At 44.9% G+C, this 20000-nt stretch overlaps 1 protein-coding gene across 3 annotated transcripts in view; it reads left to right on the top strand.

Moving 5' to 3' along the window:
* The window catches only part of LOC134465097 (piezo-type mechanosensitive ion channel component 2), a 140598-nt gene that overhangs the window by 56498 nt on the left and 64100 nt on the right, over nt 1-20000 (top strand). For all 3 annotated transcript variants that reach the window (XM_063218542.1, XM_063218541.1, XM_063218540.1), the window contains exons 5-9: nt 7602-7767; nt 10703-10988; nt 12277-12490; nt 17168-17330; nt 19144-19263. In XM_063218542.1, coding sequence (XP_063074612.1) covers nt 7602-7767; nt 10703-10988; nt 12277-12490; nt 17168-17330; nt 19144-19263 — 949 coding nt within the window. The remainder of the gene's footprint in view (nt 1-7601; nt 7768-10702; nt 10989-12276; nt 12491-17167; nt 17331-19143; nt 19264-20000) is intronic.

Genomic DNA, 20000 nt, shown 5'->3' with positions numbered 1-20000 from the left:
AACACTTCAGAAATGTTGGCAACTTTTGCGTTTTCACTGAGAGGCGAGTCACCTTTAAAAGCTTGTAAAGTTTAAACACCCCTGACACATGATGAGTATCAAAGCTATGGTTGCCTATAAAGCTGCACTGCGGACGGAGATCACGGGCAGGTTGATTTGACACTGTTATAGAAAGGTCAGCGTCTTCTTTATCACCCATCCCAATGCAGCCAGCAGCCCTGAACACACTGCGGTCTGTGTGTGTGTGTGTGTGTGTGTGTGTGTGGGACAGAGAGAGAGAGAGAGAGAGAGAGAGAGAGAGAGAGAGAGAGAGAGAGAGAGAGAGAGAGAGAGAGATGGACACAGACACATACACATACACATACACAGACAGAGACACAGAGACAGAGACAGAGACAGAGACAGAGACAGAGACACAGACAGACAGAGAGGGGGAAGTAGAAAGAGAAATCAGGGGATTTCTTGCCGGCTGGTGTGAATGTATGTGAGTGTCTACAGCACCTCTATGGCTGTGGCCGGGTAATAGGTTTCACTCTGCTGGCTGGCCACAGCTATAGCTATAGCAAGGTCAGCAATGGCCAGGAGCTACTGCCCAAGACAGTCAGTGCAGTACAGTTATGCAAGTTCTTCAAGGGAGGAACTCTGTAGTGGCATGCAGTAAAGACAGTGGCCCTCATTTATCAAACTTGCGTAGAAACCATCGCAGAAATGAGCGCAGATCTTGTCGTATGACGAGGCTCACGTGAGATTTACTAAACATGTGTACCTCTCCAATCTCATCGTAAGAGCGAGCGGCTGTTGATAAATCCAGCGTCTGAAAACCATCGCAATTAGAATAATCACACCTTCTCTAAACTGGCGGGAAGGAGACCGCACCCCTGAGTTTGCGACATGGAGAGACGCAAACCGGCTAAAACATCCACGTTTCTGGTTGATTGACAGCTTGAAATTAGGCTTTATGCGAGGTAGACAACAAAATAACACGTGGAAATAATCAACAGCAGTAGTCAACACTGTTTCGGTTCTCAATATGGAAGGGGTAGAGATTGATTTCCAAATAATGATGGTTAGCCCACAATGAAATGTTTGATTGACTACAGTAGACATAATGAAGATATTTTTTAATGAATATTATTTAAATATATGAAAATTAAATATGATTATCTTTTGTAGGCTAAACGAGGTCAAGAAAAGGGTCCTACGTGAAACTGGCCAACAAACAGTGCCCAAACAATTGGTTGGGGAAGGAGAGTTGTACATGTCCAGTGCGCTACATCCTTCTCGCGCTCATGTGCACCCTGCTTCTCTCCAGCGCTCCAGTCCCACGACCGGATAGCCCTTTTACCATCTATGGAGTGGACGACTATAAAATGTTATAGGACACACACGTGGTGTAGCCTATATTCGGATAGTAGGCCTAATTGTGTGCGATCAAACGTTGAAACTCAACCGGGAGATTATTAGGCTACTGTCCGTAGGTTATTGAGTGATGTGCGCATGAACTCCCAACTGTTAAAAAGAACGGACGTCGGTTATTCATCCCACGACTGAAGGCACATTCCGCGGCTGTAGGCCTATATTGCACAAATATTCACACATCACGTCAAATCACAAATTAGAAGTCTCTTGTTCCTATGCCAAATTAACACAGCGCTCTCAGGAAGGGTGCACCAATTCAAACAGGTAGACGTTGGCTTATAGCCAAAATATACAATGTAAAAACATTTTGTAATTATGTAGGCCACATATTTATGATAATGAGTTGTTGCGCTACAACTGCTGCTCAAGTTGGTGATCATAGTCATCTCAAGTCCAACTTGAAAACGGCGTACACCGTCTGAGAGCAGTCGTAGGATTTCATCTTCCATGCGCTTACGATGAGATTTGATAAATACCAACTGGTCGTAGAAAAAGAACGTACGCACGACGTACGTATGATTCTCGTCGTACGCTGCTTTGATAAATGAGGGCCATTGTGTGTAACCACAGAACAGAGTAGGGTATGTATATATGCAGAGATGCATAAAGTAGAATTACTGATAGAGATGTAATTGCAACACTGGCAGTGTGATATTACGTGAATGGTTTCAACTATGTAATGCCATACTACTAGTGCTGTAATTACATCTGTAACTTCAACTTATACTTTATACACCTCTGTGTATATATGAGGAGTTACTGTATGGCAATGGAGGATGACATTTGTTGATTATCAGAGTAGATATACAAATGCCAGATTAGGACAGTGCTTCAAGAGGAAATGCTACCTTTTTATGACTGAAACACCATTTTGAAAAACATATATTTTTTACAAACACTGGTTTTCCATGATATGAAGAGAGACTTCCAAATAGACAGCACTTAAAGTATGTTTGTTTGGCCAGGCATCAAACCTGCTTCATCTCTCTCTCTCTCTCTCTCTCTCTCTCTCTCTCTCCCTCGTCTCCTGCGGTTTTCCGCCATGAACATGGAATCTGATTACTCTTGACCCGATGTGGACAGGCACCATTTTTCCAAAGTGTCTGCTGTGCTTGTGTCCACCATATTAGCCCGTGTCTGCCTGTGTTCCTGTTGATGCGATTAAGGTGAGGGGCACTCCTCACCCGACCAACCCCAACCCACCTCACTCTGCTCCCCCCTTAAGTACGGGAACGTACAATGCGGCGTTGCATCAGCCTTTTGTTTTTTCCCACAGCGGCCAGTGAGGGCCACAGGGGTTGTATAGGTGGAAAGCCTTGAAGCGCAAAGCTAGTGCGTTAAGAGGCAGGAAGTAAGATTAGAAAGCGTTTACCGGCCTAATTGAGCTGTCCCTTTAAAGAGAAGAGGGAGCGTATGGCGTCATTAGCATTAGCCCTGCCAGTCATCTCCCTAGTCTAACAGGGATGTTAGGAGGAGATAGTGGCGCTAATCGCCTGAGAGAAAGAGAGAGACAGACAGAGAGACAGAGAGACAAAGAGAGATAGATGCATGGGTGGGTGGATAGATGGATGGTTGTTAAGATGGTAAAAGGTTGTGTCCAGCACTACAGCATATGATGGAATGCATCTGTGCAAAGAGTAGGGAGGCAAAAGTACATGTCAAAGAAGGAACAGCGTTAATGACTTTGTACAGGACAAACAAAAATGTATTTGTGATAGGACAGGAGGGACAGGAAACTAGCCTGGACAAAAGCCAACCGTTGAGACCGTCAAACAGTGCAACAGTGTAGCAAAAGCTAAGAGGAATCCATCTCCGTGGAGGGTCTGATCTTACTGGGCGAATAGCCCGGCCGTGACGAGATTCAAGCCACAAGAGTATGTCGGTCAAAAGCAGAATGCAAGCATTTTAACATTCCCATTGGCTGTGGCGGATTTCGCTGCACGATGCCATGGCTAATTTGCATAACATTGCCAGGAGTTCAACTAAAAACTGTCGCTCTTGTCGTGCGAATTGCCTCTAATCGTTTTTGTCGCGCAACTTAATACAAAGTCATTTATTTCCGTTGCTGGACTCTGTCGCACTGCTCATGTCACACTTGGTCTATTCGTGTCTTTACTCTGGCATATTCAATTGAGTTCAGAATTCAAATTAAAACCCATATAGTGCTTTATTAGCATGATTGTTATGATATAGTGTCGCAAAAGCATACACATAACAAAACAAAACAAGTGGGTAGAGAGATGGGGAAGTATCGGTAAATGACCCGATCAGGAACCGGAGTTGCCAGCATAGTAACCCAGTGCCCTACTGCCATGGTAGGTCCATATAGCTTGTTTTTTTACTTTATCATAAACTATCATTATTTTTTAGGTTTTTGAGGTTTGTGTTCTGCTTGCAGAATTGATGAGAGTAGTTGTGCAATAAAGAGGATTGAGTTAAACTGATGGAAAAAAAGACAATATTTTTGTGTGTGTGTGTGTGTGTCCGTATTTGTCTGTGTATGTGTCTGTGGGTTTGTGTGTGTGTGTGTGTGCATGTGTGCGTGTGTGCGTGTGTGCTCCAGAGTGTTGATCAGCTGCCGGCCCTCCACTTGTTAAGTTTTATGGGCTGCAGATCCACTGAAGCCCCACTCAGCAGAGCTGCTCTTCTCTCTCTGTTTTTTTTGCTCACAGATGTTTAGGAGCTCCAGTGTGTGTGTGTGTGTGTGTGTGTGTGTGTGTGTGTGTGTGTGTGTGTGTGTGTGTGTGTGTGTGTGTGTGTGTGTGTGTGTGTGTATGAGCTTGTGTGTGTGTGTGTGCGTGTGTGTGCGCGCGTGCGCGTGCGCGCACGTCTGTGTGTATGTGTGTATATGTGTCTGTGTGTCTGCGTGTCTGCGTGTCTGTTTGTCTGTGTGTGTGTGTGTGTGTGGATTCCTTCCTCATCCTGCACCCCCCCTATGCATCTTCCCAACCCTTTACTTTGCTCAGTGTTTTTGTGCTAACTAACGTGACAACAGCAGTTGTTTATTGTAAACACTTTAATTTGATTCAGCTCTCAGCACCACATGGGGGTAAATTTCCCTTTTGTGGGGGGAAACGAAACAGGATGCAGTAAAACTCCCCGACAGATACCCAAAATAAACGCTGTTCCTTTTTATATTTAACTTTCACCGGCAAAGGACAAGCAAGGACTGTCAGTCATTGCAGTGCAAAGAATGGGTGGGCTGGGCCTAACTTTCTATAGCTTTGTCAGATTGATCTGTGGTCCAATTCTGCGCCTCTTCATCCTTGAATAACCGGCACTGTAAAATGTGTCCTTACTGGGCGCCTCTCACTGCAGGGCTCATTAAGAATCTGTCCTCTCTGAAGAAGCCCTGCCAGAGCTTCTCTGTGGTTTGGCACATGTCCTGCAGGGACACACACAAGCTAGTTCCTGGTTGCTAGCTGGCAAGGTCGTTTGAGGTCACCATCGAAGACTTTCTTTCTTCCTCCTGTAGTTTTCTCACTGTTGCTGGAATATACGTTGTTACGATGTCTGATTTTTGGCTCGGAGTCAGCTGTTTGAAGCTGATGGTTTTTTTTTTAAAGTGTTTTGAAACCGTAACCAGCGGTTTGTTTTTGAAGCTGTCCATGAGAACCCAGGGTATTCCATACGCACTTGGGTAAAACTCACACAAATTAAAAATATTATAGTGGAACATTTCTGACTCTAAAAGTGTTCTGAGAAATGGAGATGTTTTGGAAGATCATGCTAGCATTGTTGCATAAAAAATAGAACTGAGAGAGAGAGAGAGAGAGAGAGAGAGAGAGAGAGAGAGAGAGAGAGAGAGAGAGAGAGAGAGAGAGAGAGAGAGAGAGAGAGAGAGAGAGAGAGAGGCGCATAGGTAAAGAGTGAGAGCGGTGTCAAGCTGTTGTTCTCGCAGCGTTGCCTTCAGCAGAAGTTAACACAGGCTGTAATTGGAAATATTTATGCTCCTAAAACGAGGCCCGTCTGATTTTATTGACCTGGGTGGGGATTCATATAAAATCTGTGAATCGTACCATGCAACAGATGTGTGCGAGGGAGTGCTCACTGGAAAAATGCTGGCAGGAGAAGCCCTTCCCAGAAAACAGCACCACCGATCTGCTCTCGACTGCAGATGGTATGACATGCCCCATAGAGGCACCATCAACCTGGTTATTGGCTGATTATACCTGATTATACCATCAGACACTTCACCAGGGGTGGGGAAAGAATTAAGCACTGACAAAGAGGAACAGAGAGAGAGAGAGAGAGAGAGAGAGAGAGAGAGAGAGAGTGGGGGGAAGAGAGATGAAGCAGGTTTGATGCCTGTCTATTTGGAGGTCTCTCTTTATGGAAAACTAGTGTTTGTAAAAAAAAAAAAGCACGTTTCTCAAAATGGTGTTTCAGTCATACAAAGGTATAATTTCTCTTGAAGCACTGTCCTAATCTGGTAGGGAGAGAGAGAGAGAGAGAGAGAGAGAGAGAGAGAGAGAGAGAGAGAGAGAGAGAGAGAGAGAGAGAGAGAGAGAGAGAGAGAGAAAGAGTTTGAGGCTATTTGTTGGCTCTAATGAAGTGTTATCTTCTGTGTGGAACACCACACTCATCTGACTGTAGCTGTGGCTAGGCCTTCATTACTTCACGACTAGGGCTGTAACAATATTATATTGAACCAAGTAATTGCGATACGCAGATACACAATACTGTATCGTGACACAAACGGAAGAAGGAAGAAAGAAGTATCGTAAGCCTTTTCAAAGATCCGCTACCCTTCAGTCCAGAAAACAACCACATGATATGATGTGATACTATAATTATTATTTTTAAACTTTAAAAAAGGATTAGTACCCTCTTATAACCTATTTTACCTATAAACAATTGTGTTTATGTTTATAGAAAAAAAATCATAAGGTGTACCAAACCATAGGTCAAAAATCGTGATACGAACCGAATCGTGAGCTGAGTGTATTGTTAGAGCCCTACTATTTATACACCAAAGACTTTTCCCGAACAGGACAGAGAAGCCCAGCATCAACTCTGTTTCTCTGCTTTGTGCTCAGTCATCTCCCAAAATGCACGGCTGTGGATTTACTAGCCTAACCCATATGCATGACAGTGCCTTCCACAAGGCCAAGAAGAGCAACAGAGGAAAGACAAGGACTGTTTTTTGTTTTACGAGTGGAATGATTTTTTTTCTTCTTCATTCAAATGCAGTGTACGTAATAGACAGAAAAGAACATTCATGCATCCCTTGCTGTGCAGTTCACTGAAAACAGTAGATTACTTGTTGCCTGGAAGAGGGTAATTTTCGATTTCCATTCCCTTCTGTTACATTAATGTCGCTGTGATACTGCCACTAGTCACTCGTCTTGCACTGCTTTACACTGGCTAGGGCATACGAACATCCTAAGAGCGAGGCTAATTACATGTTGGCTCCATTAGATGTTTCCTGGCCTCGAGTATGCCCTGTTGGTCTTGTGGAAATGGAGATTTCACGTAATCAGAAGCTTGCTGGGAAAGACTGGACACACATGCTTCTGGTTCTATGGATGCACTTGTATTAAAGGACCAGTGCAGTCAATTTCAACATGAGTTGTAATGCTCACTCTACCCTGGACTTGTCAGTACCTGAGGTTTTTTCTGAGATCTTGGTCATTGTAATGGGGGCAGCGCTTTGTTTACATCTAAAAAAAATAAATATTTTTAAATTTATTCCCAAAAACATCCGAAAGGTTATACAGCAAACAACTAGCAACAGCGGTACCTTTGGGGAAAGTATTTGGAGTAGGCCTGTGTACATTTTAAAAGAAAATGTAAACAAACGCTGCCCCCATTAGAATAGCTCATATCTCGGAAAGGGCTTAGCCGAAAAATGTGGCATCACCGGGTACTGACAAGTCAAGGGTAGCGTGAGCAATACAATAGCATATTGAAATTGACTGAACTGGTCCTTTGACATCTTGACATGCGTGTTTGTTCTAACTTTAGTATTTTGGTTCTCCCATGTAGTATGTTGCACTTGCTTTTCATCCATGGTATTAACTTGTTCATCTTCTTTTTGGCTAGAGTTGGAAAATGTGTGGGCTGGTGGTAGTGAGGAAGAGTTTCAGTGTACGTGGGTGTGTGAATGTGTTTTTTTCGGTACTTTGAGGACCCTCTAGAAAACGAGATGTTAACCTTTGACACTTGCTTCTCTCCTTTAGTGTGATTGGCGCAGACGCGGGGAATGGCATTCGGGTGTTCATCCCAGACATCGGCATGTTCATGGCCGGCCTGGGCACGTGGATGCTGTGCCACCGCAGCCTGCTGCAGAAGAGACCCGCTGAGGAGATGGGACAGGACAACAGCGAGTTCGAACCAGAGGACATGGTGGGCTTCTCAAGCTATTGAACACATACTCATGAGCACACATTTGCATTCACGAATGCATGCACATTGCATCCACACACACACACACACACACACACACACACACACACACACACACACACACACACACACACACACACACACACACACACACACACACACACACACACACAACACACACACACACACACACACACACACACACTCACACACACACACACACACACACACACACACACACACACACACACACACACACACACACACACACACACACGTATGCATCCATGAAGAAACACACCGACTCTGTAACTATTATGCATATGCAGAAAAAGGTTATGCTAAATAACTATCATACTAAATAAGACTGTCATACTAAATAAGACTGTCATACTCAATAACATCATCACACCTGCATGCACACAGATCATTCTACAGTTCATACATGTTTGCAAACATTATGCAACTCAAGTCCCGCACGCACACAACCCAAAGGAGCTTTTCATCTCGAGCTGCCGAATGCTTTTACCATGTGTTGATTTTCAGCATACTTTAACTTGCTACACTGGGCTGCTAATGAATCAGAGGATGTACTGTGGTCACAGTAAATTTCTAATTTTCCTGCAATAAATCTGCCTTTGTGTTACCCAGGAATCTCCCTGTAAACGCTGATCTTGGGCCCGAGCGAGACAATTAAGGGCACGCTAAGTCCCCCCGTTAAAGTAAAGATAGCTGGCGACGAGGGTTACATCAGAGCATTTATGGAGTTCGTAAAAGCATAGGGCAGAGAGGCATGCCATGCAAATGACGGGGCCACATTTGTAGTGAAGCCTAAACTAAAGAAAGATTTTTGGGAAAGGGAAAATAAAGCAAGAGTCAGATTTCTTGCAAGAGGCATTCAACAGCGTTGATTAAAAAAAAGTTTGGAAGTGGGCTCGTTTTTGTCTGTGTTGGTTGACCTTGTGTTGGAGCTCGGACTTCTGTTAATGTTTGGACTCTAATGCTCTTCTAATGCTGCTCCTGCCACCCATATTTAGTCACCTTCTCTATCAGTGTGTGTCACTGTTTGTCTGCCCATCTTTCTCTCCCTCTCAGCTTCTGTGTTTAGCTGACCCTTCCCCTTTCTTTCCCCCTCTCTCTCACACACATTCGCATGCTGCATCCATTCATATTGCCCCTTTGTCAATGGCCACTTATTCATACTGAAATGGCTCAATTAAGGTTGCGGTAGGACACTGTGGCAGTGACACTAGAGCACTCTTGGATTGGACTGTGCACCTGTCCATATTGACGTGACTTACAGTGTTAATTAAAACCCAAATTGAATTGCCTCATGCTCACCATGCCCAGTCCCGATACCCTGAGAGAGTGTCCTGGGTTGGCACCTCAGCAGATGGCATCTACTCTCTTGCACAGATGGACAGTCTGATTGACTCTGGGAAAAGCAGATGGGGATAAAAGTATATACCCTATATGTACGTATAATTATGACTGGCTGCACATTGGACCAGTATGTGATGCCCCGGTGAAAACACTTTCGGCTTTTCAAAGAAGGGGCAGCAGGTATTACTTTTAATTTCATTAAAATTCTGTCCCTGGAGCCGGTTGCTGAGGTGACACAAAATAAAATTGATGCAACACTGTTTAGAAATGTTCAAGATTAATTGAAAGCTGAAACTGTTCATGTGCAGACTTTTGCTTATAGATTAAAATACTTTACTGCCACTGTAGGCTCTCCTTATTGCAGTACAACTGTAGCAAACCTCTCAGAATGAGCTATCCTCTTTAAAAATGTCTCTGACTCAACACCAATACCGTTTGGTTAACAGTCCCATAAAAACTCCACCTCCTCCTCACTTCCTCCTCCTGTCTTCATCCTCCTCTTCTTTCCCCGTTCTTCCTCTTCCTCCTCGTTCTCCTCATCCTCTTCCTGCTTTACCTCATCTTCCCCCTCCTCATCTTCTTCCTTCTTCTCCTCTTCCTCTTCCTCCTCCGCTTCATCTTCCTCTTCCTCATCTTCCTCTTCCTTCTCATCGTCCTCTTCCTCCTCATATTCATCCTCTTCACCCTCCTTCTCATCTTCCTCTTCCCTCTCCTTCTCATCCTCCTCCTCCTCCTTGTCCTCCTTCTCCTCTTCCTCCTCCTCCTCTTCCTCCTCCTCTGGTTATGCTGAGTGAGTGAGGGTCTTCAGTACCATGGACAGCTCTGCTCTGCCCCAAAGCATCTGGCACACTTCCTGCATCACACTCATGCCTAATGACACCAATCCCTAAAGGGTTTTGAAAGTATGCATCTGACTGGTCACAGAATTATCCCTGAAGAAACAAATGACTTCTTGTTGCGTATGAATTCGTTTGATGCATTCTGAATTATTCCAATCCTACAGTTAAAATCAATGTGAGTTCAGAAAGTAAAAGTCCTGTCACATCTTTGCTTCTGTGAGTCCACTCATCCAACCAATAATACAGTATGTATTGTATGTGAGCTAATTGGTTATTACCTCACCAATGTGGAGTGCATAGGCAGAGAATGAATGGCTAGATTTACTACTCTCTCAACTCAGTTTGCCCACCGACTTTAACCATCAGTTAGCTTCAGTTACATTGAATGTGAGCTATCGATCAGATAGCTTTACACAGTAGGGCGGACTGCTCTTTGTTCATTTAGGACAGCACCATTGAACTTCAGTACCAAGATGACTGGATAGGAGTCACAGGGTTTCTGTAAAATTTGTTGGATGGGCCTGACTCAGGATGGTGACAAGGTTTACCTTTTTAGCCAATTCGCTCATCCTGATTTAGCAATTCAATTTCTATGCATCTGACTTTCACTTCCACAATGGTCACTAGGGATTTCCTTCATACCAGGCTTGATGCTGTCTATGGGGGCCCTTTGTCTCCATCATACATAGTGACTATGCTCTTTGTGCACCTAGGACGATGAGAAGGACGTGGAAAAGGTGGACCTGGACGACGATGACAACATCCTGTTTGACGAAGACTTTGACGCTGAAGACGAGGCAGATGATGAGGATGAGGAGTATATGCTGGACGAAGAGGAGGAGGAAGAAGAAGAAGAGGAGGAAGAGGAGGTGGAGGAGAGTCGAAAGATGAAGATCTTGCGTCATGTCGCAGGTGTTGCGACCAAAGTGAAAGAGATCATCGGCAACTTGATAACCACAGCTGGCAAGGTGGTGGTCACCATTCTGCTCGGTCTCACAGGTGAGTGTCAGTGCAATAGAGGTTGTGATTAGGGCTGTAATGATACTGTAAACTCCTGATTCGGTTCATATCACAATTTTTGACCTACGGATTGATACACCCCACAATTTTTAAAATGCATAATTTTGATTATCATTTATAGGTAGAATAGGTTACAAGAGGTTACTAATAATGTAAAAAAAAGTTTTAAAATAATAGGGATATTGAGCAAGCACTATCACATAATATCATGTGGTTGTTTTCGGGTCTGAAGGGTAACAGAAAGGTCGTATCACGATACTGCCAACTTGCATCACAATACAGTATTGTGACTGCATGTCACTATTTCTTGATTTGATTCAATATCATTACTGCCCTATTGTTAATGATAACAGTATGCCTCTACTGTATGTCATATCTATACCAGTCTTTGTCAAATTGGCAGTGTTGGGAGGTGACGAAGCACAACAATTCCCATGTTAGCTGTGCTGAATGCAAAGGAGAGTGTACTACATATTATACACTATATCGTGACTTTTGATTGTTAGGGGGAGAACAGGTTCTTATTTGCACAATTTCATTCTCTGTGCATCAAGCAACCGTGATCACAAAATCTGAGCTGGAACTCCAAATGTGTTAATATATACAGTAATTTGGTTTCAGCCTAGCAATTAACCCCCACTGCGGAGGAATGGAGAGTACAGTGGAAAACAACGGAATGTTACCTCTAATAAAATAGTGTCTGATTTGGCCAAATTCGATACCTATTAAATAAGCTCTCAACAAATAAACATTTGCACTAATTAACTGATAAAATATTTCATTTTAACAAGTTATTAAGAAAGAAAAAGTGCTCATGTGAAGTGTTTGTGTGTGGAAACATTGTTACAACTCATCTGTTTTTACTTTGGGTTGGTTTTACAAGTCCCTCTATCCTTTTGTTTCCGTCTCTTTTTTCTGGACTTACTCCCTCGCCCATCCTCATCTCTTTTTCCATCTGCCTCTCCGCTATTCTTTCCTCTGTCTTCCATTCTTCTCCACATCTGTCTCTGTCTATCAATCGCTCTGTCTCTGCCTTTGTGCCCTTCCCTTTACATCTGTCTGTCTGTCTGTCTGTCTGTCTGTCTGTCTGTTTGTCTGTCTGTCTGTCTGTCTGTCTGTCTGTCTGTCTGTCTCTCTCTCTCTCTCTCTCTCTCTCTCTGTCTCTCTCTGTCTCTCTCTCTCTGTCTCTGTCTCTGTCTCTGTCTCTGTCTCTCTCTCTCTCTCTCTGTCTCTCTGTCTCTCTCTCTCTGTGTCTCTCTCTCTCTAGGCATCATGCTTCCCTCCGTGACCTCCATGACCTACTTCCTGGTCTTCCTGTTCCTCTGCACGTGGTGGTCTCTGTGCCGCCACTTCGACACGCTGCTCTTCAGCTGCCTGTGTGTGCTGATGGCCATCTTCAGTGCTGGACACATCGTCGTGCTCTACCTCTACCAGTTCCAGTTCATACAGGAGAGCTTCTCTCACGACGACACCGTCGTCAGGTTTGGGCCTTTCTAAGCATAGCACATACTGTATGTGCGTGTGTGTGTGGATATCTGTCCGTGTGTTACATTTCCAAACCATTACATGTAATCATTAAAAAAACAACAGCTGATTGCATAATAAGACAGAGATGCTCGCCTTCCATCACTATGGGTAGATGAATTAATAGGTGACTGGCCTCAAATTAAAACTCTAAACCCACCACACCATACCACACCACACCATTCCACACCTCACTTCACCACTCCACACACCACACCACACCCCACCATACCACACCACAAACCACTGCCACCATTGATTACCACAGAGCTCTGTTTCCCAGGAGCTGAAGTGTGTACTGGGGTTAATTTCGGAGTAATCCCGATTTTAAATCCTCCTTAAATCGATACTGTCACGCTGAATTATTCAGAAGACGACGCAGAGTGAGTGGTTTGAAACTGATCGCAGGGGTGGACTGTGTGCTGGTATCTGTGCACTGCAGGCTTATGTAAGATCTGTGAAAAGTCTGTGCAGTTGGCTTTGGCTGTTTTGTCAGTGTGTGTGTGTGTGTGTGTGTGTGTGTGTGTGTGTGTGTGTGTGTGTGTGTGTGTGTGTGTGTGTGTGCGCTTGTGTGTGTGTGATTAAAAAAAGGGCTTTACTGTACATTTTGCTTTGGTTTTTTTATCATTAGTTGGCTGCATGTGGAGGCTTTTGTTTGTGGTTTTACGTGTATTAATGTGCATGTTGTGCATACCTGCAGTATATATATTATGTCTTCCTTTGATGGCGTGGGTTTATGTGCGTATATGCATACATGTACATGTACTTCTGTTTGCCCACCCACATTCCCACGCCAGATCTCCTGTCTTTGTGTGTGGCTGTATCTGGGTGTCTGTGTCTGTGTGTTTGTGCACGTCCGTGTGTGTGTGTGTGTGTGTGTGTGTGTGTGTGTGTGTGTGTGTGTGTGTGTGTGTGTGTGTGTGTGTGTGTGTGTGTGTGTGTGTGTGTGTGTGTGTGTGTGTGTGTGTGTGTGTGTGTGTGTGTTGTTGTTGTTGTTCAGATGTGAGTGTATCCATATGAGTGTGCAAGTGTACCTTTGTGTGCATGTGTGTGTGTGTGTGTGTGTGGGGGGGGGGGGGGGGGGGGGGGTATCTGTGTACATGTGCATGCATGTTCGTGCATGTGTCCATGTGTGCATGTGCACATGTGTGTGCGTGTGTGTGTGCGGATATGTGTGTGTATGTGTGTGTGCGTGTGTGTGTGTGTGTGTGTGTGTGTGTGTGGGGCAAGCAGTGAATGTTGCTGTAAAACAGTCCAGGCTGCCAATAACAACAACAGCAACAAACAGAGGGGTGTTTCATGTGTGTGCACCTACCGAATGCCCCCCACTCCATCCAGCACACACACACACACACACACACACACACACACACACACACACACACACACACACCCACGCACACACACGCACGCACGCACGCACACACACGCACACACACACACACACACACACACACACACACACACACACACACACACACACACACACACACACACACACACACACACACACACACACACACACACACACACGTGTTTACAATCTGCACCACCAGTGTGGCCGCACTAGCATCCCAGCATCCCATGGCGCACACACAGACACACGCACAGATGCACAGACACACATATGTGCACGTACATACAGACGAACACACACACACACACACACACACACACACACACACACACACACACACACACACACACACACACACACACACACACACACACACACACACACACACACACACACACACACACACACACACACACACACACACACCATCCTCCTCTCACAATAAAGGAATGCCTGGATGCCTTACTGGAGGATAACAAAACAGGGGGAGACCAAACCACAGCTACAACCACACGTTTAAAGAGAAATCTATTTGGTTTGGTAATTCGGAGGCAGAAGGGAAGAGAATTGGCTGCCTGGTTATTTATTGGAGCATGCTGGCGGCCAGGCTGGTGAACTGGGTAATGGGGTCACAACAGGTGGCATTGCTGCTGCTTACACCGTAAAACATTGCAAGCCAGTTAAAGGTGCATTGTGTAATCTTTTTAGCAGTTTATTTCCAGAATTCATTCTGCCCATTCACAAATGGACCTTTTTCATGGATACTTACCCCCATCATCAATTTCTAAATATTCATTATGACTGGGAAAATTGCACTTTTCATACATGAAAAGTGGGGATCTTGTCAATGGTCCGCCATTTTGAATTTCCAGAAATAGGCATAAAGGATCCAATTTGGCAGTAGACAGCACAGTTTCAATGAGCAGCATAGTTGCAATGCCTACTCTGGCCACCATTTTCCACAGTGCACCTTTACAGTAAAGATAAAAAGATAAGTTGCCCTGCGGCCTCAAGTTTATTAGTTAACTCAACACAAGGCTTACCTCAAGTCGAGGCTTTCAGCTTACAAACTTCAGGCACCAGAGCAACTTACTTTTTATATTTAACTGGCTGCAACGTTTTACAGTGTACATGCAGTAGTAGTCAGTAGGAGTTTGTCTGTGACACTAATATACCACAATTAGATCAGGGCAGAGGATAAACTTAATGTGGAATTCCAGTGAATTTCAGCTTGCTGTAGGCCCTATCGCTCACGTTATTCTTGACTTGACAGTACCCAACGCCAGAGCATGTTTTTGTTCACACACACACCCACAAACTGCTTAATGTAGCCACACACCAGAATCTGTAGAGATACATAACACATTGTCCCTGCTTGTCTTTGTCTTTGTGCTGCTCGACTGTCCTTGACCACTATGAGTCTTATTGATTACTGGGACTCTAATTCAGGCGCGGTGTCTGTTTGTGAGGCTATCTATAGTCCCTTGTCAGCTCCATATGTGTTGTGTGCTCCATAACATTCTTAAGTTATATATTTCATTAGTCATGATTCAAGATTGTTTTCATTGGTCCTGAGGGAAATTTGTCTTGGACATACATGTTGCACACACATACAGTACGTAGCTGCTGCATAACACACAACAACACATGACGCCATACAACACAAAAGTCATATACATGGATGATAACTGTTTAGTACGTCACATGCCATATGCACCTTTCCTGTGTATTCCATCCTGTTTTAATTTGGCATAGCTGGTACTTGTCAATGTCTATCATTTGGTCTCTGTATATACATGCATAATTCTATTTGTCAATTGGTCCACTACTACAGTATACGTACTATATGCTTGAATGTATAGAAAGTTCACATCAGCCATAGTTTAACTCCTTGCCTATGTGTACAGCCCTCTCCACCTATGTGTATAAGGCAAATGTACAGTACATAGTCAAATGCCATTATCAAAGTCTGTGGCCTCAAGATCATTCAGGTCATGCTAGATAGAGCGCACATATTTAACATGTAGGTATTCAGGTTATGTTTTTAATAGGGACTGACTTCTACAGGTGTAACTTCTACTTTAGACCCAGTTTCAATGATAATGGGTGACCCCCTGCATGGTGTCATGGTGATGTTGCTGTGCTGCTGCTGCATTGCATTGATTGAGACGACTGAGAGAAAAAAAAACCCCAGAGCTCAGGAGTCTGTGCTGTTTGCGCGGGTGTCTGTGTGCTGTAGAGTAGAGTAGACGGAGAGACTGGCTACAGTAGCACGCAAGTGTAAATGGCCTAATTGTGGCTGTTGACAGCCCCCCTGGCCTTGAGGCCGGCGTCCACAGTGAATAGCCCGATGACAGACTGCCCCATATCCCCCCCCTTCCACTTCCTGCCGCCCTGCACAATGGAAACAGGTCATGTGACCCCTCGTCTGGGCGCAGGTGCAGGAAGGAGGGGGGTGGGGGGTGTGCATTCAGGAAGTAGCTTACTAGCATGATGACGGGAGGCGGGACTTGTGCTGTCTGAGGCCAATGGAGAAGTACGGTATTGCTGAGGTATAGAGCGCAGTCTGGAGTGGAGTCAGGCAGGTGTTTCACCATCAGACATGTAGCCTGCAGAGGTGGATTCACTGGAAGTACAATGTAAAAGAAAAGTAAAAAAAAACAATTAGGTAATCATTAGGTGCAGTGGAATAGGCTAACTGGTTTAACAATCATGTGCTATCATGTAGGCCTAGGCCTTCTAGTTACATCATGCATTCACTTCTACTTTTACTATATACAGACCAGTGTCATGGTTAAACAGTAGAATGAGTTTTGGAGGTGATGCTTCAAAGGACAAATGTATGTGGTTTTTGCTCTTTATCATATCATGCTACTGCATGAATGTATTCAGAGGCTTAACCTAGGATGCTAGTATTTCATGCAAATCGGCCCATTCAGACTACAAGATATGTAAATGTTGTGCATGTCATTGCACTATGGATAATACAGTATATTGACACTCCACTGCTACATACATTTAGTCACTGAGTCCTTCAGTCGTAAGTGTGGCAAATTGTCCCCGCACCCCAGCTGACATTTCACCTATGATGTGTACGTGCGTGCGTGCATTCATGTCTGTCTGCCTGCCTGCCTGTCTGTCTGTCTGTCTGTCTGTCTGTCTGTCTGTCTGTCTGTCTGTCTGTCTGTCTGTCTGTCTGTCTGTCTGTCTGTCTGTCTGTCTGTCTGTCTGTCTGTCCGTCTGTCTGACTGTCTGTCTGTCTTGTTGATCTCCGCAGTGTGTTTGGCATCTCACCTGTGGTCCAGACTGACTGCTCATCCACCTGGCGCTTCATCGTGAACCCCACGCTGGAGTGGCACCACTTCGTCAACCCCATCATGCTGCTGGTGCTGTACTACACCCTGGCCACCCTGATCCGCCTCTGGCTGCAGGAGCCCCTGGTAATGGCATCAGGACGCTTGCAGGGCTTGCGGCCAGGGATGGGAATTTGAGGATGTTGTATCTGTGGAAATCTTTGTGATGCTAAATTTAATTTGTAGTATTTTACATTTTCATGTGGGACCTTTAAGGTTGATGTGTTTTGTCTGTTTAGATGTGGTGTTGCTGTGGTTCGTCTTGTCTTTTTGTGTTTTATTGTAATGGAACTTTTTGTTAGTCGTCTGTGTTGGCCAGGACTCCCTGGCAGAGCTAGGGATGGGGCCGATTGTTACTTGTTTCTTTTCACTTAATTAATTAATTGGTCTCCTGTTCTTCTGACTTCCTTTTCTGACCAAATAGTCTACTTGGGCCTACGTCAAGTTGAAACCCATGCATATATGTGGATTTGGTATCATCAAGGAGTAGTGTCGCTATCGGCAGATATCCAAATTTAGGTATCGAGATCGGATCGGAAGTGAAAAAATATGTATCGTGCATTCCTAATTGTAAACTCTACAGGACCACTTCCTGGTTAAAGAAAGGTGTTAATAAAAATAAAAAGAATAAAAAAGGATTGTGTGGGTCACAAAAGCAGACGTATTGTATCTACAGGGCTATGAAAGTACGTCATGTGTGTTGACCTCTGACCTCTCAGGTTCTCTGGCACGTGGGGTCGGCTCTCCGACTGGCCCCTTCGGCAGCTAGTCCCTAGCGGACATCATGTTCGGCAGTTGAACAGCAGATTGTCCTTTAATTAAAATACATTTCTAAAGCACCTTCACACGTCTCAGGAGGTCCAGGGTCACTTCATTATTAAGTCTGCTTTAGGGAGCGATTTTAGCAACCCCACACCCCCCAGGCCTTGATTGAAATGGGCTTGTAAATAATATGATGGACAGTAAATCCCTTATGAAGCGCTCGTGGCAGAGGCCTTGATTGGAACGACCTTGCCAAAGATTGGACCGATACGATGGCAAAGCCTTTGTTAGCCTCTGCACTCTGCTTGACACTCCAAGGCCAATCAACCACCATTCCCCACTTCCTCCCCCTCTCTCCCTCTCTCTCTCTCTCTCTCTCTCTCTCTCTCTCTCTCTCTCTCTCTCTCTCTCTCTCTCGCTCTCTCTCTCTCTTTATCTCTATCTCTCACCCCTTTCCTCGTTCTTTCAGAGGACTATTTCTCTCTCTCTCTCTCTCTCTCTCTCACTCTCTCTCTCGACCCCCCCCCCCTCTTTCCTCTGCTCCCTAACCTCCCTTATTCAGCGGTTCTAGCATAGGGCAGGCAGGCAGGCAGAGAAGTGAAGGGCTTTTTACAGGGCTTTGCGGATCAATGGCTGCTCCTTACAGGTTTGGTGTGTACACACTATCGATCGCAGTGTTGTGATGCTTTGGCGCGCTGTATTGAAAGCGAGCCAGTAACGAGGTATGATGATAACAACGTAAATCAGCGCGTGGCCACGGGGCCCTGCGACCTCACCAGTGCCTATGATTGATACTAAAACGCTACGGCGAAAAAGTAATGATCGGATTACAATATAGTGGGGGAGCGCCGTCTTGTTCTGCTGATAGAGGCAGTTGTGCAAACTTCCTGTAGCTAGCATGACAGAGGCCTTCATAATATCTTAACCACATAATCGAATCTTAATATTATTCATTTTTTGATTTTGTAATGATACTAAGTAATGAACCAGTGGACAGTCAGCACACACCAGACCGCCACACCACACAATACCACACCACACCACAGTGCCTGAAATGGGTGGTAGCCAGCAGCAAGTGATTGATTGTACTCTTCATCTTCATCCTCCTCTGACCCCCTTTCCTTCATCCCTTCTGCAGGAGGATGAGGATGTGGAAGAGAACGAGGGTGAGGTCGTCACGGGCAACAGTGGTGGGCACACAGCGGTACACAAGAGGCAGCAGTGGTGGAAGGCCCACCAGAGGACGGACGAGAAAAACGTGAGATAAAAAAACCTCACAGAGCAACAAAATGAGCCACACTCATGCTACATGTTCATACGTTCTATCTCTCTGATAGAAAAAAAAGATGTTTGTTACAGTGGTTCACACACAACAAACACCACACCTTATTTTAATCCTGCTTGCTATCCAATGCTGCATGCTTTTGCATACTTACAACTTACAACTTACAACTATCTGATGCTGCTTACAGACTTGTTACAGTGCAGTCCCTACCCACTGACCTGTGGACAAAAATGGCCATTTCCTTGCAGGCCTTATTGCCTGCGGGAATTGAGCTGTGGGTCCAGCACTATCTGATGACTGCATTCCCTTCTCTGCAGTGAGAGTGGGCTTTGCAAACTGTTACTGCAACACCAGCTTTGCCCATCACCACACGCACACACGCACACACACCTCACACTTCAACCCTTTATGATGACCCTCAGCATGCTTCTTTGTACTACTCCCTCTCTCTCTCTCTCTCTCTCTTTCTCTTTCTCTCTCTCTCTCTCTCTCTCTCTCTCTCTCTCTCTCTCTCTCTCTCTCTCTCTCTCTCTCTCTCTCTCTCTCTCTCTCTCTCTCTCTCTCTCTCTCTCTCTCTCTCTCTCTCTCTCTCTCTCTTTCTCTCTCTCTTCACCCCCCCTCTCTCCTTCACAGTTAAAAGCTTTTATCCCCTGTGGCGTAGGTGACTAATGCTCCTGGCTGGCTGAATAGTGCCTGCCTGTCTTTGTTCC

The sequence above is a fragment of the Engraulis encrasicolus genome, chromosome 16, assembly GCF_034702125.1.
Source record: "Engraulis encrasicolus isolate BLACKSEA-1 chromosome 16, IST_EnEncr_1.0, whole genome shotgun sequence".
In the NCBI taxonomy this organism is placed as follows: Eukaryota; Metazoa; Chordata; class Actinopteri; order Clupeiformes; family Engraulidae; genus Engraulis; species Engraulis encrasicolus.
Note: the sequence above shows the minus strand (reverse complement) of the source record. Positions and strands in the feature narration are given on the sequence as shown.